The sequence below is a fragment of the Astatotilapia calliptera genome, chromosome 19 (assembly GCF_900246225.1).
Source record: "Astatotilapia calliptera chromosome 19, fAstCal1.2, whole genome shotgun sequence".
Lineage (NCBI taxonomy): Eukaryota > Metazoa > Chordata > Actinopteri > Cichliformes > Cichlidae > Astatotilapia > Astatotilapia calliptera.
This window is the reverse complement of record NC_039320.1, coordinates 9,635,597-9,651,718: the sequence shown is the minus strand read 5'-3', so window position 1 is coordinate 9,651,718 and position 16,122 is coordinate 9,635,597. Positions and strand designations below refer to the sequence as shown.

The following is a 16,122-nucleotide window of genomic DNA, read 5'->3' as shown; positions in this document are numbered from 1 at the left end:
AACGATCAGGCATCATATTTTTGAATAGTTTCTCGCTCTGTTGTAAATTCAAAACTTTAAACTCAAGCTTAAGAATGAAAGGTTTAGGGTTCAGAGCATTTTATCTGAGTGTTTTTTAAATGGCGGCCAAAGAATTGATTTGTGAATTCTCTGTTCAGTGAGGCTCAGTTTTTATGTCATGCTTTTCATTCATTTATTTTTTTCATCTAAAAAGGGGGTTTGTACGTGAAATTATGATGCTTGTCGTAGCTGCTTGAATCATTTCTTTGTGTAGAAGCTGATAATAATATAAAAAAAAAAAGTCCATTCCAAGCTAAAAATTCAGTAACCCACTTAAAATGCTCTATCAGAAACACTTTTTACAGACATATCAGATATCCTGGCACCATAAGGCTGCACGTACAGGCACACATGGTCTCAGCTAAATAACAAAGTAAAGTTTCAACCAATTGATGGCACTAGATGAAAGGTTATCCAATCACAACAGTGAATACATTTTTTCCCGAGACATCAGATTTAATCTCACATCATCCAAAAGCTTTTTGCATATTTCAATGTGACTCTAGGTTGGGAGACAATCAAAAAAAACCCTCTTACGGTATCATAGCAGTGGAAAAGAAAATGCAGCAACCCACTTAAAAAGAACTTCAGTAACAGAAACATTTAGCAAAGGTGGAGTACATGGGCTATAAAGATTTGACACAAACTTTGTGCTTCTAAAGCACCACCACCTTTGAACTTTGAATTAGTTTTTGTAAAAAATGATTTCAGTGTAAAATAATCACAGATGCTTCACACTCACGGTTCTATCTGTTGTACTGTAAAGTTTCTACTCCTCACAGATTTGTAGTCTAACTCTGCTGCCCTGTTCATATACTGTAAACCTTCACCCAGTGGTTGCATATCATGATTTTTTTTTCATGCTGAAAAACTCTTTTTTGTTTATTTCTTCTTTGTTCTCATTCCTGCAGGTCATCTCCTCTGTCAGGTTAAGTGTACATTGCAATGTACATCCACTGCAATAAAAAATCATAGATTATTAATGTTTCATACCTTAAAATCTCGCGCATGCATGACATGATTCGTTAACTATTTTAAAATGAAGTGTAGTCACCTCTGTTTCCTGAAGAGTCATAGCCTTGCCATCAGACAACTGGTTGAAGATTTCTGTGGAGAAAGACATAAATCCTTATAGTTAAGAAAAAGTAGAAGTTTCACAACTTGTTCTGACTTCATCCTTTTGGTGTCCCGTCAGTGATGTAATGAGTATTTCTGAGTAATTTCTAATTGTAAAGAAAATAAAGAGAAAAGACAGATATTGCAGATATTCAAATCTAATTCAAGTTCCACAGTTGACAACTTTTAACCTTTGAAGAATATAAAATATGTCTACTGTAATTTTCTTCAGTTTTACTTACGATACATGCATTCAAAGCGGAGTACTAGACTGATGAAGCTCTCCAGAGTAATGTGCCCAGACGAGGTGCCGTAACGGAGAGCCATCAAATTCAGCATCTCATCGCTGATCTTCTTTCCTGACCAACATACAGTTCATAAGATGAAGTCAGTGGAGTGTGTATTAGGGCTGGTTGCTACCAGATACAAACAGACACGCTGCTAGACAGGTGGTTTGTGTAGAATATCAAAGCAAGTGCTAATACTTTACAAAAATACTATTTACATAACCTTCAGAACATATTAATACTGAATGTATGATTGCCATTACTGTCTTCATTGTAGAATTTAAGCTGGATCCTGATCTTTTCTCTGCTTTAATGCCTTACTTTGGTATTTTACTAACCTGAGGAATAATCATTTTGGCCACATAGAAGAAGCAGAGACATGTTGCAAATAAAAAACTTTAATATGACAATTTAATTAGTTGGTAACCAGTCATATAGCCCACTTATTTAGACTCTTTAAGCTTGGTTTTTGGTCTTTACCAGCTTCTGGGTGCCACATAGTGTGAGAGCCACTACTACAGAAAGTGACCAAAAATAAGCAGACAGCTAAACACTGAGCTAAAACCTGATACAGAGCTGCATGAAGGGAGAGATTTAAATAAATGATTGTTAGAGGGACCATTGTTTTCATGTTCATTTTGTTTTTCTAAAAATGTTAACTATACCATTGTTTTACATAGAAAATGTGAAAGACTCAATAATCACAGGATAGTTTTGTGTTTCAACAGTATCTTAAAATGGGTTTTAAAATTAAATGTCTACCTGAGGCTATCATAGCATTTCTCAGCTCGCTTAGTGACAGCGTCCCTGTTTTCGAAACATCACAGCGGGAGAAAATTTCCTGTGTGAAAAGCACATAATTAGCGATTATAATGTTAGAATATTTATAATAAGACGTTTGCATGGGTTAGAACCAGTGACCTTCTGCCCCTCAGCAGCACTGGGACATTTCCTGGTTTTAGTTTTTCCTTCCATGAGCAGTCAGCTTGACCACCAATAAAATAACGGAGAAACAGAACAGTGAGGGAGAGATTACAGACAAGCTTAAAAATGAAACAAATCCACTTCAGTTTGTGAAGTTTTGTTACTTTTGCTCGAAGACTGTATATAAAGTCTTGCTTGATAATGTAAGATAATCTTTGTTTAATTATTTTTTATGTCACATTTTCACATTGTGTGTGTGTGTGTGTGTGTGTGTGTGTGTGTGTGTGTGTATGTGTGTGTAGGGCTGTATTTGATATTTGAAAATCAATGGTTGACATGTTAAAAGACTTCATAGATAATTGTGTAATAACTACACGTAAATGCATTAGAACATCCGTCGTTATGGACTTAAAGTGATTTCTCTTTGTAGCATGATCAACTGTTGAATGAACTCTGACATTGAGAAAATCCTAATATACACAATGGATTAGTCTACAAAAGGAGTAGTCTGGTGGTGTGGGTGAGATAAAGTCAACATCCTGATAATTGTGGCATCCTGAGTATTTTAAGGATCAAAAACAAGCCTCAGAATTCTTGTTGAAGTTTTTTAACGTGTGCTCCCACCTGATTTGGTTTTAAGGCGATATTTAGTTTCGCCAGTAGGTGGCAGTGGCGTCTCAGACAAATGAGAGACTGGCAAAATAATCCCTTACAAAAGTAACGCGGGCCAGTTATTGTAATGGAAGCTGTCAGTGACACAGAACTGCTGTTTTGCTGTGTTTCAGGTGAGAGCAGTATACGAGAACTCTATACATTTATGTAAAGTTGATAGTTATTTAAAGTAACATGTTTGGAGTGTAATTCTTGTTTATAAGGCGTTTGATGTGACCAAAGAAGAGAGTTGATTCACGTTATCCGTGGCTAACGCTAGTAACCTTTGTGCGCTAAGTCAGCGGTCCCCAACCTTTTTTGCACCACGGACCGGTTTATGCCCGGCAATATTTTCATGGACCGGCCTTTAAGGTGTCGCGGATAAATACAACAAAATAAAACTAGTACCGGTACCGGAAAAATTTTACCGAAAATTTTTTCATAACACACGTGAAAAGACCCAGGAAAACCGAGTAAACGATAAAAACGATAACAAAAAAACGCTGAAAACCGATAAAAACCCTGAAAACTGAGTAAACGATAAAAACGATAACAAAATAACGCTGAAAACCGATAAAAACCCTGAAAACTATACATTTCACACCTGAGCCTCAACTCTCGCGGCCCGGTACCGGTCCGAGGCCCGGGGGTTGGGGACCGCTGCGCTAAGTGGTGTTAGTCTCCTGGGTTAAACTGTTTAACCGTGTTGTTCCATCAGAAATATGATAGAAAACAATTAGCTGGTTTCAGTAAAAGTTATAAGAAATGTTTTGATAAACCAGCCAGTACATCTTATGCTGTGTATTGTTCACTGGTCTGTCATTTGCTCTGTTTACTAAGGGCTGATTACTAAAGGGCCATTACACATAATACCTTACAAAAGTAACGCAGGCCAGTTATTGTAATGGAAGCCGTCAGTAACACAGAGTTGCTGTTTTGCTGTGTTTCAGAGCAATAAACCTCAATGTGCAACTGGATGAACATTATTTCTTGTGTGCTACAGCCTTCCTGATGTCATCACCAAATCTGAAATCATATGTTTCCCAGGTCGCTCCCTTTGTTCAGTGAGTTCTTATATGCAAATGTGACAGTTTGTGTTCAAACTAAATCCTGCTTTCACCTCTGATTACCTGTCAGGTAACCCTGCCTTTGTGTTGTGATGACATCTTTGACATTTACTATGTTTATCTTACCTGGTATGTGACAGCCTTCTTCCACAGACGAACAAATTCCTCATCATTCAGCTTTCCAGTCACAGATGTCTTTTTAAGGTACCATTAAGATATCAGAACTGTGCATTTTTGCATTATTGAGTAAAAGGGCAGGCAGGTTTTGACTTGTACACTGTTAATATGTTTTATGTAAGTGCAGTTATTGTAAGGGTTTGCTCCAGTAAGCAGCTGAAATGAAGCCAATATAAATGCACCCAAGTCAATATGACACTCGAGGATACATCCATCAGAGCTACCATGCTGCGACAGGCATCGATTGTGAATCCTCCAGATTTCAAGTCTCCTAAAAAAGAAAAAAGTAAATCATACTAGGACACTCGGCACCATCTACATGGGATTATTATTTTAACTGTGTAGCCTTTCACTTTTACTGTGCAAACCTTTTAGTATTTTTCCATTTAGGAGCCTCTTGAGCTGCTCTGCATCCACTTCTTCATACTGGAAAGTAATCAAAGCTTAATGTGATGGTTGGGTTACTTTTAAGCGTTTCTTATTATCTAACTCATTAAAAAAAAGCAAATAGACATGTGTCCCCCCCCAAAAAAAGGAACTATTGTTACAAGACACAATCCTTTACCTTGTCAGAATGCTGACGGAACAGTGTCCTTTTACGTTCGTCATCCTCACTCTTTCCCACTGGTGTGTTCTGCAAAAGAGCGGTGCTCTAAGCATGTTTTTTATCTCTATATTAATGATTAGACTGTGTCATTCAATCAATGTTAACAAAAAAAACAACAACAACCAAGGTTAAAAACTGACTGAGTATGGGGTCAGTATGGGGTCAGTTGTTCAGAATCAACTCTACCAAATACCAAGGGGTTATTTTCACTATTATTTGACAGTATATATTTCTACTGGATGATGTAACATGATCCATCTTATTCACCTCTTCCAATTCCATATATTCATGACCACTGGAGTTCTCACTGAGGACACAGGACAGATAAAAGGAATGAGTACAACTTTTTTTCACCAGCAAGTAAAAGTAGTGTGCAGGATTGTCATTCGGGAGATCACAGGAGCAACAACTTTGTGATAGACCCTGAGGACGATACAGCCATGTGATACCTGAGCACCACAGCACTACAGGTCCACACAGACTGACAGGTCAGTGTACCAATGACACACATTTATAGAATTCCCCATTCAAAATTCCTTCCCACTTGCCCAGCTTTGCACACCCACATAGTAAGAATGCAAACTTTTAACAAATAACAATTAATGATTTTAAATCTCGCAGCATGGTGGCACGGTGGTTAGCACTGTTGCCGCACAGCAAGAAGGTCCTGAGTTCAATTCCACCATCAGGCCGGGGGCTTTCTGTGTGGAGTTTGTATGTTCTCCCCGTGTTTGCGTGGGTTCTCTCCGGGTACTCTGGCTTCCTCCCACCAAAGACATGCACTTATTGGGGATAGGTTAATTGATTAATCTAAATTGCCCATAGGTGTGAATGTGAGTGCAAATGGTTGTCTGTCCCTGTGTGTTAGCCCTGCGACAGACTGGCGACCTGTCCAGGGTGTACCCTGCCTCTCGCCCTATGACAGCTGGGATTGGCTCCAGCACCCCCCACGACCCTGAAAAGGATAAGTGGTAGCGAATGGATGGATTTTAAATCTTTCAAAACAGCTCCGCCATAAGAACTCCATCTATCAGACTTTGTATAATCAGTGACAGCACTGCTCAAACTCAGTCTTTTGGTAAAATCCTTCTGCTCTTCTCTCTCCAAAATGCCACTTCTTTACTTGCTTGCTAAACATCTTTTATAGTGCCAATAATACTCTTTACGACACTTAGACGCATAGTTGATGTCAAAAGTTCCCCAGGCAATTCCACAGATGATTGAGAGCATCATCAAAACCTTCCAAAAAAGGCACCTGCTTAAATCAGTGCAGTATAAACATATAGTAGAACTTTTACAACTAGACACAGTCAAAACAGGTTGTATGATATGGATGGGCACCATTGCTTGTCATGTTGCCCGCGCCTCCTCTGCCCCACCCTTTCTGTCAAAAGTAATACCTTTGTTTGAGATTATGTTTATTTTTTAGCATTTACTACCCCAACTTTGAACATTACTTGTCACTACACTATTTTGCCAAAAGACTTGCTTGGAAAGAAAAGCTTCTGGACTTCTTTAAGTTTCCTTGAAGACGTTTCAACAGTCATCCAGCTTCTTTAGTTTCAGTTCACATCAGAGAACTGAAACTGAAGAAACATATATATACATTTAAATGTGTTAATAATGTGTGTTTAAACACTTTTCAGTATTTGCTCTAATTCATCCCAAAGGTGATCTGTCGGGACTCTGTGCAGGCCACTCAAGTTCTTCCACACCAAACTCACTCATCCACGTCTTTACGGACCTTGCTTTGTGCACTGGTATGCAGTTTTATTGGCACAGGAAGGGGTTATGTCCAAACTGGTCCCACAAAGTTGGAAGCATGTCAAAAATGCTTTGTTATGCTGAAGCATTAAGAGTTCCTTTCACTGCAACTAATGAGCCGAGCCCAACTCCTAAAAAACAGCCGCACACGATAATCCCACAAGGAAATTTCACGACTCGACTTGTTGCACAGATGTCATCCTATCGCCATGCTGGAAGTCACTGAGCTCCTGGGAATGACCTATTCTTTCACAAATGTTTGTAGAAGGAGTCTGCATGCCTAAGTACTTGATTTTATAACCATGAAAATGATTGGAACACCTGGATTAAATTATTTGGACGGGTGAGTGAATACTTTTGCCAGTGTAGTGTATAAGATTGCAAGTATCTTACTGCACGTGGGTCTCTGCCTTGGACACGATGGTCAGGATGAAGGAGGCTGTCTCATTGGGACTGAAGGTGGATGGCACAATCACGTATTCACCAGGCTTCAGCATCATTAACTCCATCACCTCACGGGCATTTATGTAGGATTTAGTGTAGGCAACAAGTTTGCTCGCACTGAAGAAAGAGGCTGGGAATTTCCCGCTGTGTGCCATGTACTGTAATATCAGTTTTAAACAGATATTTAATCTCTTCCGCTCTGTCTCGGTCCTGTTATTTGAAAATTGTGAAATGAAATGTTTGCTGTGGGAAAATACTCACGTTTTCAGGCACCTTAGAGGAAATCACAGAAAAAAAAATTAGATCACGTGAATTATGTCTTTATAAAAGCTAAATGGAAACTAATGATTTAGGAATTGAAGGGTTTTTTGTAAATGAGGCACAAAACTCCCACTTTTCATTAGTTTACTACATGACTTCTACACATGCAGTGCAGAGTACACCAATCTAACCAGTGTGATGGAAACAATAAAGGCTAATCTTTACCTCAAATACAGAAAATCCAATGTAGAGGTTCTGGACCAGGTGTCTATTCCTTTTATCTGGCTTTTGCATGAGAGACACCAGCATGTTGACTTCACCCTGTTTCCCAGCACATTCACTGGATAATTCATCAATCTTGACCCGATACTGTGGATTTGTCCAGAAGCTCTCTGAAAAGCAAAGAAGGAAATCATTTTGGAGTTTTCCATTAATCTATTATTATTATTATTATTATTATTATTAAGTAAACCTTAACAAGCAGCTACAAGATGATAGACTGACTCCACAGAAATACGACACTTTCTCTTCACAGTTCCCAAATTATTGCAATTATATTTAATGGCTCAGTCACACTAGAGTAAAAATAGCACTTCCTTGGCCTTGGCACCTCCAAGGTCATTGGATAGGCCACATGATATGTTAGGAAGTACCCTGTCTCCAAAAAAAATTATCCTCTGACTACAATCACTGCCAGACTCCTGTGCTTATCTCTGGTTACCATGTGATCATATTTATATGTTTTATTGGTATTTTGAAGCATCAAAGTCACTTTGAAGATGATAACTGACTGCTGGTGGTCACAGACCTGTTCCCGACTTCGAAGGAACCCTTTCAGAGTCAGTGAGATTGTATGGTCAGGATTTTGGTCACACTGTAGTCTACAAAGATTGATTATAGCGCAAAGGAAATAAATGATAGTTGCAATTAGTTTAGAATTGCTAAAAGGCATGTGGTGCTGTGCAAATGGATGTAGCAAAGAGATCATTTATTTCCATAACTAAGGCATTTAATGAGGCTTTAACTTATTAGAGCTTTTGAATATACCAGGGTTCTTCATGCAGCCTCCAGCAGTGGTTCCTGCAACCCATCGACCTTCATAAATGGAGGTTTTCCAGTGACAGGTAGAGTTTCCATCCAGGAAGTCAGGACACATGCAGCAGATGTCGAGCTCTGAATAGGTCTTACAGAAGTCTTTCAGACTCATCCTTGAAAACAGATATAAATTTAGGTAATAATGAGTTCTGGCAGTTTCGTGATAATGAACGATAACAAAAAATGAACAGAAATATAAAAAGCATGTATTCTGCAACAATTTGTTGATTTAATGGAATCTACACAAAAGCGTAGCAGCTTTTGTTTAGCAGCTTTCACTGGAAGTCAAATTCTAACTCTATAGACTCTTTTGCCCTTGAATAGCTATTCTATTATTTATATTATTCTATTATTCTATTATTCTATTATTCTATTAAACTATGTTCAAAGAAACTAACTATATAATCTAATTTAACTTTTAAGCATTTGAGCATAGAGATGTATAACACAAATACATTTGAGTACTTAGGGTTAGAAAGCATCTTTTTGTTCTTCTTTTGTTTAATTATGGTAAGAACTTATTATTGTGTAACTAATTACTGTGTTGCATTTGTCACATTTTGATTTTTCTTACCAAAACTCGCCGTCATCATAGACTGCTAGGCACATATCTCGATCTTGAGGACTCACAGTTTGCCACAGAGGTGACCTTTTTGGAAATTTTTCAGAGAAGGAAGAGGAGGCATATGAATACAATATTGTCATATTCTAAACTTTTCAAATTTAAGCTCATTCAAGCTACAACTACTCCTCTCTACTCATGTGGAATATTGTATATGAACAAACAGAAGTTAATAAAGCTTACGAAGGATTTTTAAGAACATTTAACACATTACTTGATAAAAACTGCCCAGTAATTGAAATCAATAGGAAACACAACTATGCAGGAAGACCATGGATGACAAAAGGACTACAAAATGCCAGCAAAAAAAAGAATACCTTATATCGAGAATTCATAAAAAAGAGAACAATAGAAACTGAAATGAAGTATAAAACTTACAAAAATAAATTAACTAATATAATGAGATCCTGTAAAAGAGAGTATTACATTAAAAGGTTAGAACACAATAAAGATAACACAAGAGATATATGGAATGTATTAAACAGAATAATCAAAAATGAAACAAGGAATAATGATTACCCTGGATACTTTATAGAAGGGACAAGAAGTATTAATAACATGGAGGAGATAGTAAATGGCTTTAATGAATTCTTCGTAAACATAGGGCCAAAACTGGCAGAAGAAATAAAGGTTGATGGAATAGAAAGGGACACTGGTGAAAATATTGAAAGGAATAGTAGCTCAATGTTTTTAAGAGCAGTGGAAGAGAAAGAGATTTATGACATGGTTAGAGGACTTAAGAACAAAACCAGTACAGACTGGAATGATATTGATATGGTAACGGTAAAGACAGTTATTGATGGTATCGTAAAACCATTAAAATATATATTCAACTTGTCGTTTCAAAAAGGAGTTTTTCCACAAAAAATGAAAGTTGCTAAAGTTATTCCCATTTACAAAACCGGTGAAAGACATCATTTTACAAACTATAGACCAGTGTCAATACTCTCCCAGTTCTCTAAGATACTGGAAAAACTCTTCATAAAAAGATTTGACAGTTTTGTGGAAAAATATGAATTAATGACAGATAGTCAGTATGGGTTCAGAAACAACAGATCAACAGCTTTGGCACTGATAGATCTAATGGAAAAGATAACGGAATGTATGGATAATAAGAGGTATGCGCTCGGAGTTTTCTTAGATCTAAAGAAGGCGTTTGATACTGTTAATCATGAAATTCTATTAAAAAAACTGGAAAAGTACGGGTTTAGGGGAGTGGTTTTGGAATGGTTAAAAAGCTATGTAGGGAATAGGCAACAATATGTACAAATAAATGAATATAAATCTAATTTGATGGATATAGCTTGTGGAGTACCTCAAGGTTCAGTACTGGGTCCAAAAATGTTTATTATGTACTTAAATGATATCTGCAGAGTATCGGAGATTTTAAAGTTTGTAATATTTGCAGATGACACAAATATACTGTGTGCAGGTGGGGAATTGCCACAGGTTTTGGAAATGATCACACAGGAATTAACGATATTAAAGAAGTGGTTTGATATAAATAAATTATCATTGAATCTCGATAAAACCAAATTTATGTTGTTTGGAAACCAAAAGAAAAACATCGAAGTAGAAATATGTGTTGACAATGTATATTTAGAAAGAGTAAATGAAATAAAATTTCTTGGGGTGATCATTGACCACAAGCTCTGTTGGAAGCCACACATTACTTATGTTCGGGGGAAATTGGCACGGGGCATTGCCGTCCTGGGAAAAGCAAAGCATATGTTGGATCAGAAAGCACTGCACATTTTATACTGTGCTTTACTACTGCCATATATGAGCTACTGTGTAGAGGTCTGGGGAAACACATACAAAAGTAACACACAAACAATAACTATAATACAGAAAAGGGCCATTAGATTAATAAATAATGTAGGGTACAGGGACCATACAAATGCACTCTTTGTCAAAATGCAAGCTATTAAATTCCAAGACTTGGTGAAGCTTAAAACAGCGCAAATAATGTATAAAGTCAGAAATAAATTGCTTCCCAAAGAAATCTGTAAATTGTTCATAGAAAGAGAAGGTGGGTATAACTTAAGAGGGAAATGGAATTTAAAAATACAAAGTGCTAGAACAACTTTAAGAACTATGTCAATCTCAATTTCAGGAGTTAAATTATGGAACAGTCTAACAGAAGAAATAAAAGACAGTCAAAACATAAAACAGTTTAAAGTAAAATATAAAAACCTAATTTTAAATAAGTATAAGAATGAAGAAAACGGGGTTAACCCAGGATGGTAATGTTGCTGGTAATGGTGTTGCGGTTCTTTTTTGGTTGTTTTTTTGTTTTGTTTTGGTTTGTTGTTTTTCCATAACTTGTGTATCTGCAAATATACACATTCTGTATTTATGTGGATGACGTGTGGGAAATTAGTGACCTTTGCAGTCAACAAAGAGTCTTTCAGAGCTGTCAGGAGACTTTTTCTTCTGCCTCGTGTGCAAGACAGACCTTGTTTCAATAGTTTCAAACAGAGCCATTAGAGAATGCCTCCAAACCACAAACCACACCTAAAATCATCAAGTATTTCAAAATAAGAAACTCTAGAATAAAACCTTCAAGTCCTGTCAAAACTTGCCATCTGTGGGGTTTTTTTCTTCACTTACATAAGAAGTTCATAATTAAGAGATTACGCTGATAAGAAACCAACACAAAAGCTTCTCATGGCTCTGATCCACATATCCTCAGCTATCCTCAGCCCTTCCTTGCATGCCTAAAAATGTATTTATAATAATGCATTTATATAGCGCTTTACAGGGCCCTCAAAGCGCTTTACAATTCCACTATTCATTCACTCACTGGTGGAGGCAAACTACAGTTGTAGCCACAGCTGCCCTGGGGCAGACTGACAGAAGCGAGGGTGCCATATCGCACCATCGGCCCCTCTGGCCATCACCAGTAGGTAGGTGAAGTGTCTTGCCCAAGGACACAATGACCGAGACTATCCGAGCCGGGGTTCGAACCGGCAGCCTTCCAGTTACAAGACGAACTGCCAACTCTTTGAGCCACGATCGCCCCTTAAGTTTATCACTGAGGAAATTACTAAAACAAAACACACAGGACTTCTTGATACTTCCCTGTGAGCATAATATATATATATATAATGCTATTCCACCACTGCTAAATTATCTCAGTATTTTTTCTCCTGAGGTACAAAACCAGAGAAATGGTGAGTGCAAGATGCTCTAACCGATCACTCCAGTCTCCATTCCACTCTCCGTGGCCCCAGGGATTCCACAAACGCACCAGGTTCACCATCTGCCCTCGGCTAATCATCTGCACACCAAAGGAAACCACATTTGTAGTTTCTTTAATAAAAAAAATACACTGCTTTACAGTAAATGCAAGCTCGGTACCTTTATTACCTTAAAATGAATGAAATTAATTGTTTGCTGAGGTAAACATCATTAGAAACTTAAAAACGTAACTCTTGCTAATAGAACGTTAACAACCACTCTATTTTAGTTTGCTGCATGTTGTATTAGCTTTTAAATAAATTCCAGACCTTACCTGTTTAACACCTGTGACAGCGTAAGCATGGCTTTGGACCAGCCCATTTGGTAGTACAATGTTTTCAGTTGTCTCCTACAAAGAATTAACACATGTAAACATTCCAAGTTCAGTTTAAATTAGCACAACTTAAGAAAAATATCATTTTGCTTTTGAGTCTTGCAGGTAATAAATAGTGAACACACAAGAACGAGCTGAGTTGGCTAATTGGCAAATTTTAAATGAAAACAAAATCATATTAGCAAACTTTGGCTTTTCAAAGTAGTAAAGAACCAGTATATTGTTGCTTATGTTAGCATTACTCGTGTGTCAGCAAATTAAATTTCATTTAATAATAATGGATTGGATTTATATAGCGCTTTTCAAGGCACCCAAAGCGCTTTACAATGCCACTATTCATTCACTCTCGCATTCACACACTGGTGGAGACAACCTACGGTTGTAGCTTGTTCAGACTGACAGAAGCGAGGCTGCCATATCGCGCCATCCCCCTCTGGCCAACACCAGTAGGCGGTAGGGTAAAAAGTGTCTTGCCCAAGGACACAACGACCAGGACAGAGAGCCCGGGGATCGAACCGGCAACCTTCCGGTTACAGATACGCTTCCCAACCCCCTGAGCCACGGTCGCCCCATGTATTTGCTCATACAGTAGGATATATCAACATTATTTGGAAAACAAACAGCTTCTTAAATTCTTGTGAAGGTTCAAACGGTGCAAGATTATCATACATCATATGAGACGTGCTTCTGCTGGATTAAGTGCTTTCACTCATCATGAGAGTAAACCATCTGGACAAGTATTTCAGAGTCTAATGTATCAGTAGCTCTCTCTGTCTGAAAAGACTTATCCGTGTAGTTACTGTTTGAGGGGCCAAACAAGATTCTGTGGAGCCACTTATGGGTCATTAATTAATTAAAATAAACTACATGATGAAAAAGGTGAAGATTCTTTCATACAAACAGAAATGCAACCCACAAAGTATTGGTACTGTTCTGCTGTAATTTAAGGTATTTAGAAAGATAATACATGCAAAACACTGATTATACTTTAATTTGAATTCTGATAAAAAATATCTCTAAAAACATGATCGTCAAAAACATTTACCAGTGTTTTCTTTTCACAACATACTATGGCTCTGAGAGTGGTTCACTCTTGCATTAACATGTACGGGATTTTCTTCATTCTATTAAACTGTACTGCTTTCTAGGTATTGCGCATAACTTCAGGGAAACAGGGCGGTGCTGTTTACTTTAATGTGACAGGTAGATTTCCAGCCGCTGTGAATGGGGGAGTTATCAAACCACTTTCTCAAAATGGAACAATCCCAACACAGTGTTTTTATTTTTCTGCTGGGAGAAGATAACTCTGAGCTAAGAGCTATTATTCTGAAGGTTCTTTTTTATCACCCGATCTTTCAGTAAGACAGACACCCCTGACTGTTTTCAAAACAAAGATTACAAGGCAGCATGTTGCTTTATGTGGTGTAAATCAATGCTTACACCCTGTGGTGTCCCACAACCCATCAGTGACTTGGATTGACCAGCTCGACACATCATTTCCCACAGGTCTGGAGGGGGCTTTGACAGATCAATATAAATGTGGACCCCACCAGTGAAGTCTACCAATGCCTCGGCAGGAGTTCCAGCATTCATATCTGTGTAGGAACCACACACCCTGAAAAAAAGTGGATATATTGTTATTTTTACTGACAAATAACTCCCACAAAGAGCACTGTAAACTGAGAAATAACACAGGGTTTTTACATACTTTGCATAGGCTTTTTCCAGCAAAGCTGGCCAAAATTCAGTTGGATCTCTGGAGTGGACAAAAATGAGTCTGCCATCAATTGTTGGTAGTTTGTCATCAATGATGACATCCACCCATTTTCCAAATCTCCAGAACTAAGCAGTTGAGAGAGAAGAGAAAGCGAAAAGGTTTTATGCATTGTTTAATGCAACCTGCTTTTAGATATTTATCTTTGGCAATGGCAGAATATCAAAACAAAAGACTCGTAATATTTCAAGTAATTCCTTAAACAACTTTAAAATGTACAGACAACATTTTACCACTGACTTTTCAATGGTATGAATGATATTATGGTACTGTATATACCCTGAAGTGGAACAGTCCACAGTAATCCTCGTGAAAGTTTTGCTCAAGTGGAACAACTTGTCCAAGGATGTGATTCTGAAATGTCAGAGCTCCAATAGAGGCAATAAACCAGCAGTTTTCTGTAAAAATATGTAGTTGAGTTGTCAGAATGATTTACTGTGCAGATATCGCAGTAGTAATTGTGCTGATTATGGTTAGATTGACACAAAGAAGTGAAAGAATAAGTATACTTACTAACCCAACCTTGACCAAAGTCGAACCTGGACACCCCGTCAGCAACAAACGATGGATTTGGAACAATTTTCTGAAATAACAAAACAAACTCTTATCTTTATGGATTATTGTTATTATTTCTTTATTATTATCATCATTATTATTATTGGGCTTACTGCAACAAAAGTTATAGAAGTTAAAGAAACATTAACAATCATTTGACAAATTAACAGTTGGTGTTTCATACAGTTTTGTCTTTGTTTCCCTTGAAGAAATACTTCATGCAGCTAAAATGTGCATCCTCGTTTGTGGTTGGTAAAGCATTCAGGCACACCATGAAACAAAGGTTCCAATAACCCAACGTACAAATGAATTAGCAGATTTCTATGCTTCATGAAGAGCCTTAACTATCTAGATTTGTAGATTGTTAGAGCATCGGCGTGGTGGGGGTATGGCCTTCGGCTCCACTGCAGAGGAGCTGCAGAGCTGGACCGATTGGTGTGATCAGTTACACTGGCACTGCCCACCAAACCCAATGCCCCACCACTCCTCTGCAGCAGAGCCACAGACCACACCCTCTCCTCAAACAGCTTTCATGATTATATGTACTTGCATTTGGGGTTTTCAGCCAATGCAACACTCACCCCTGGTCTCAGCCACACCACTCGGTCAAGGTCAGAAGGCGTCAGTATCCCATTGCCGATTGAATTTCTGTCAGGGGGAAACATCTCATCGATGTACCTTAGATGTTGGATGAGACAGTACTGTTTCAGCTGGTGGAAGTCTTGGTTTAGGAACCTCTCGGGGTTGGTGACAGTCCCGTAGCCATTTTTCATGTGGCGTGCACTGATGATGTTCATGCACACACCTGGAGGAGGCATAGCTGCAGGGTTTGAAAGCTGTTGAAAACAAACATTAAGAAGTGTAAAGATTAGCTTTAATTCTCATTACACAAACTCGTTTTTCTTCTTTGACGTGCCCAAAGGACATCACTAAGTAGGTGTACTCCTTTACACAAGAGTCTTTTACATAAGACTGTAAAGTATTTTTCAGCGTTAATAATGTAACAATACCAACACCACATAACTGTTACAAAAAGAGGTTAAAAAAAAAAAGTGTAAACCAAGCTGCTTAAGAATGTTTACAGTACGAGTACAGTACCTTGCCTTACCTCAAAAAGCTAGACAGCAGTGACTGTGGGTGG

The 16,122-nt window shown here is 37.9% G+C and overlaps 1 protein-coding gene across 2 annotated transcripts; it reads right to left on the bottom strand.

The window, feature by feature from the left end:
* Positions 1-164: 164 nt before the first annotated feature.
* On the bottom strand, positions 165-16,114 carry LOC113011959 (calpain-1 catalytic subunit-like). 2 transcript variants are annotated; one of them, XM_026151854.1, is made up of 22 exons: positions 16,090-16,114; positions 15,563-15,817; positions 14,940-15,009; positions 14,706-14,824; positions 14,361-14,494; positions 14,093-14,267; positions 12,593-12,667; positions 12,273-12,358; positions 9,028-9,102; positions 8,406-8,566; positions 7,584-7,750; positions 7,359-7,370; positions 7,047-7,255; positions 5,157-5,196; positions 4,848-4,916; positions 4,651-4,708; positions 4,492-4,553; positions 4,232-4,300; positions 2,226-2,304; positions 1,419-1,535; positions 1,115-1,167; positions 165-1,016 (listed from the first exon to the last, which is right to left on the bottom strand). In XM_026151854.1, the coding sequence occupies exons 2-22, from the start codon at positions 15,797-15,799 to the stop codon at positions 990-992; spliced, it is 2,094 nt and encodes a 697-aa protein (XP_026007639.1). In that variant the 5' UTR covers positions 15,800-15,817; positions 16,090-16,114; the 3' UTR covers positions 165-989. The 2 variants fall into 2 exon arrangements, with proteins under 2 accessions (XP_026007639.1, XP_026007640.1); XM_026151855.1 differs by having other exon boundaries at positions 16,080-16,102.
* Positions 16,115-16,122: the final 8 nt, after the last annotated feature.

What these genes read in the sequence shown, in the direction of transcription:
- LOC113011959 (XM_026151854.1), bottom strand. Translation starts at nt 15,799, where the DNA reads ATGCCTCCTCCAGGTGTGTGCATGAACATCATCAGTGCACGCCACATG. An exon ending in CTGTCACAGGTGTTAAACAG is followed by an intron (nt 12,359 to 12,592) that starts GTAAGGTCTGGA and finishes TTTGGTGTGCAG; the next exon opens with ATGATTAGCCGAGGGCAGAT. An exon ending in AATATATGGAATTGGAAGAG is followed by an intron (nt 4,917 to 5,156) that starts GTGAATAAGATG and finishes GCTCTTTTGCAG; the next exon opens with AACACACCAGTGGGAAAGAG.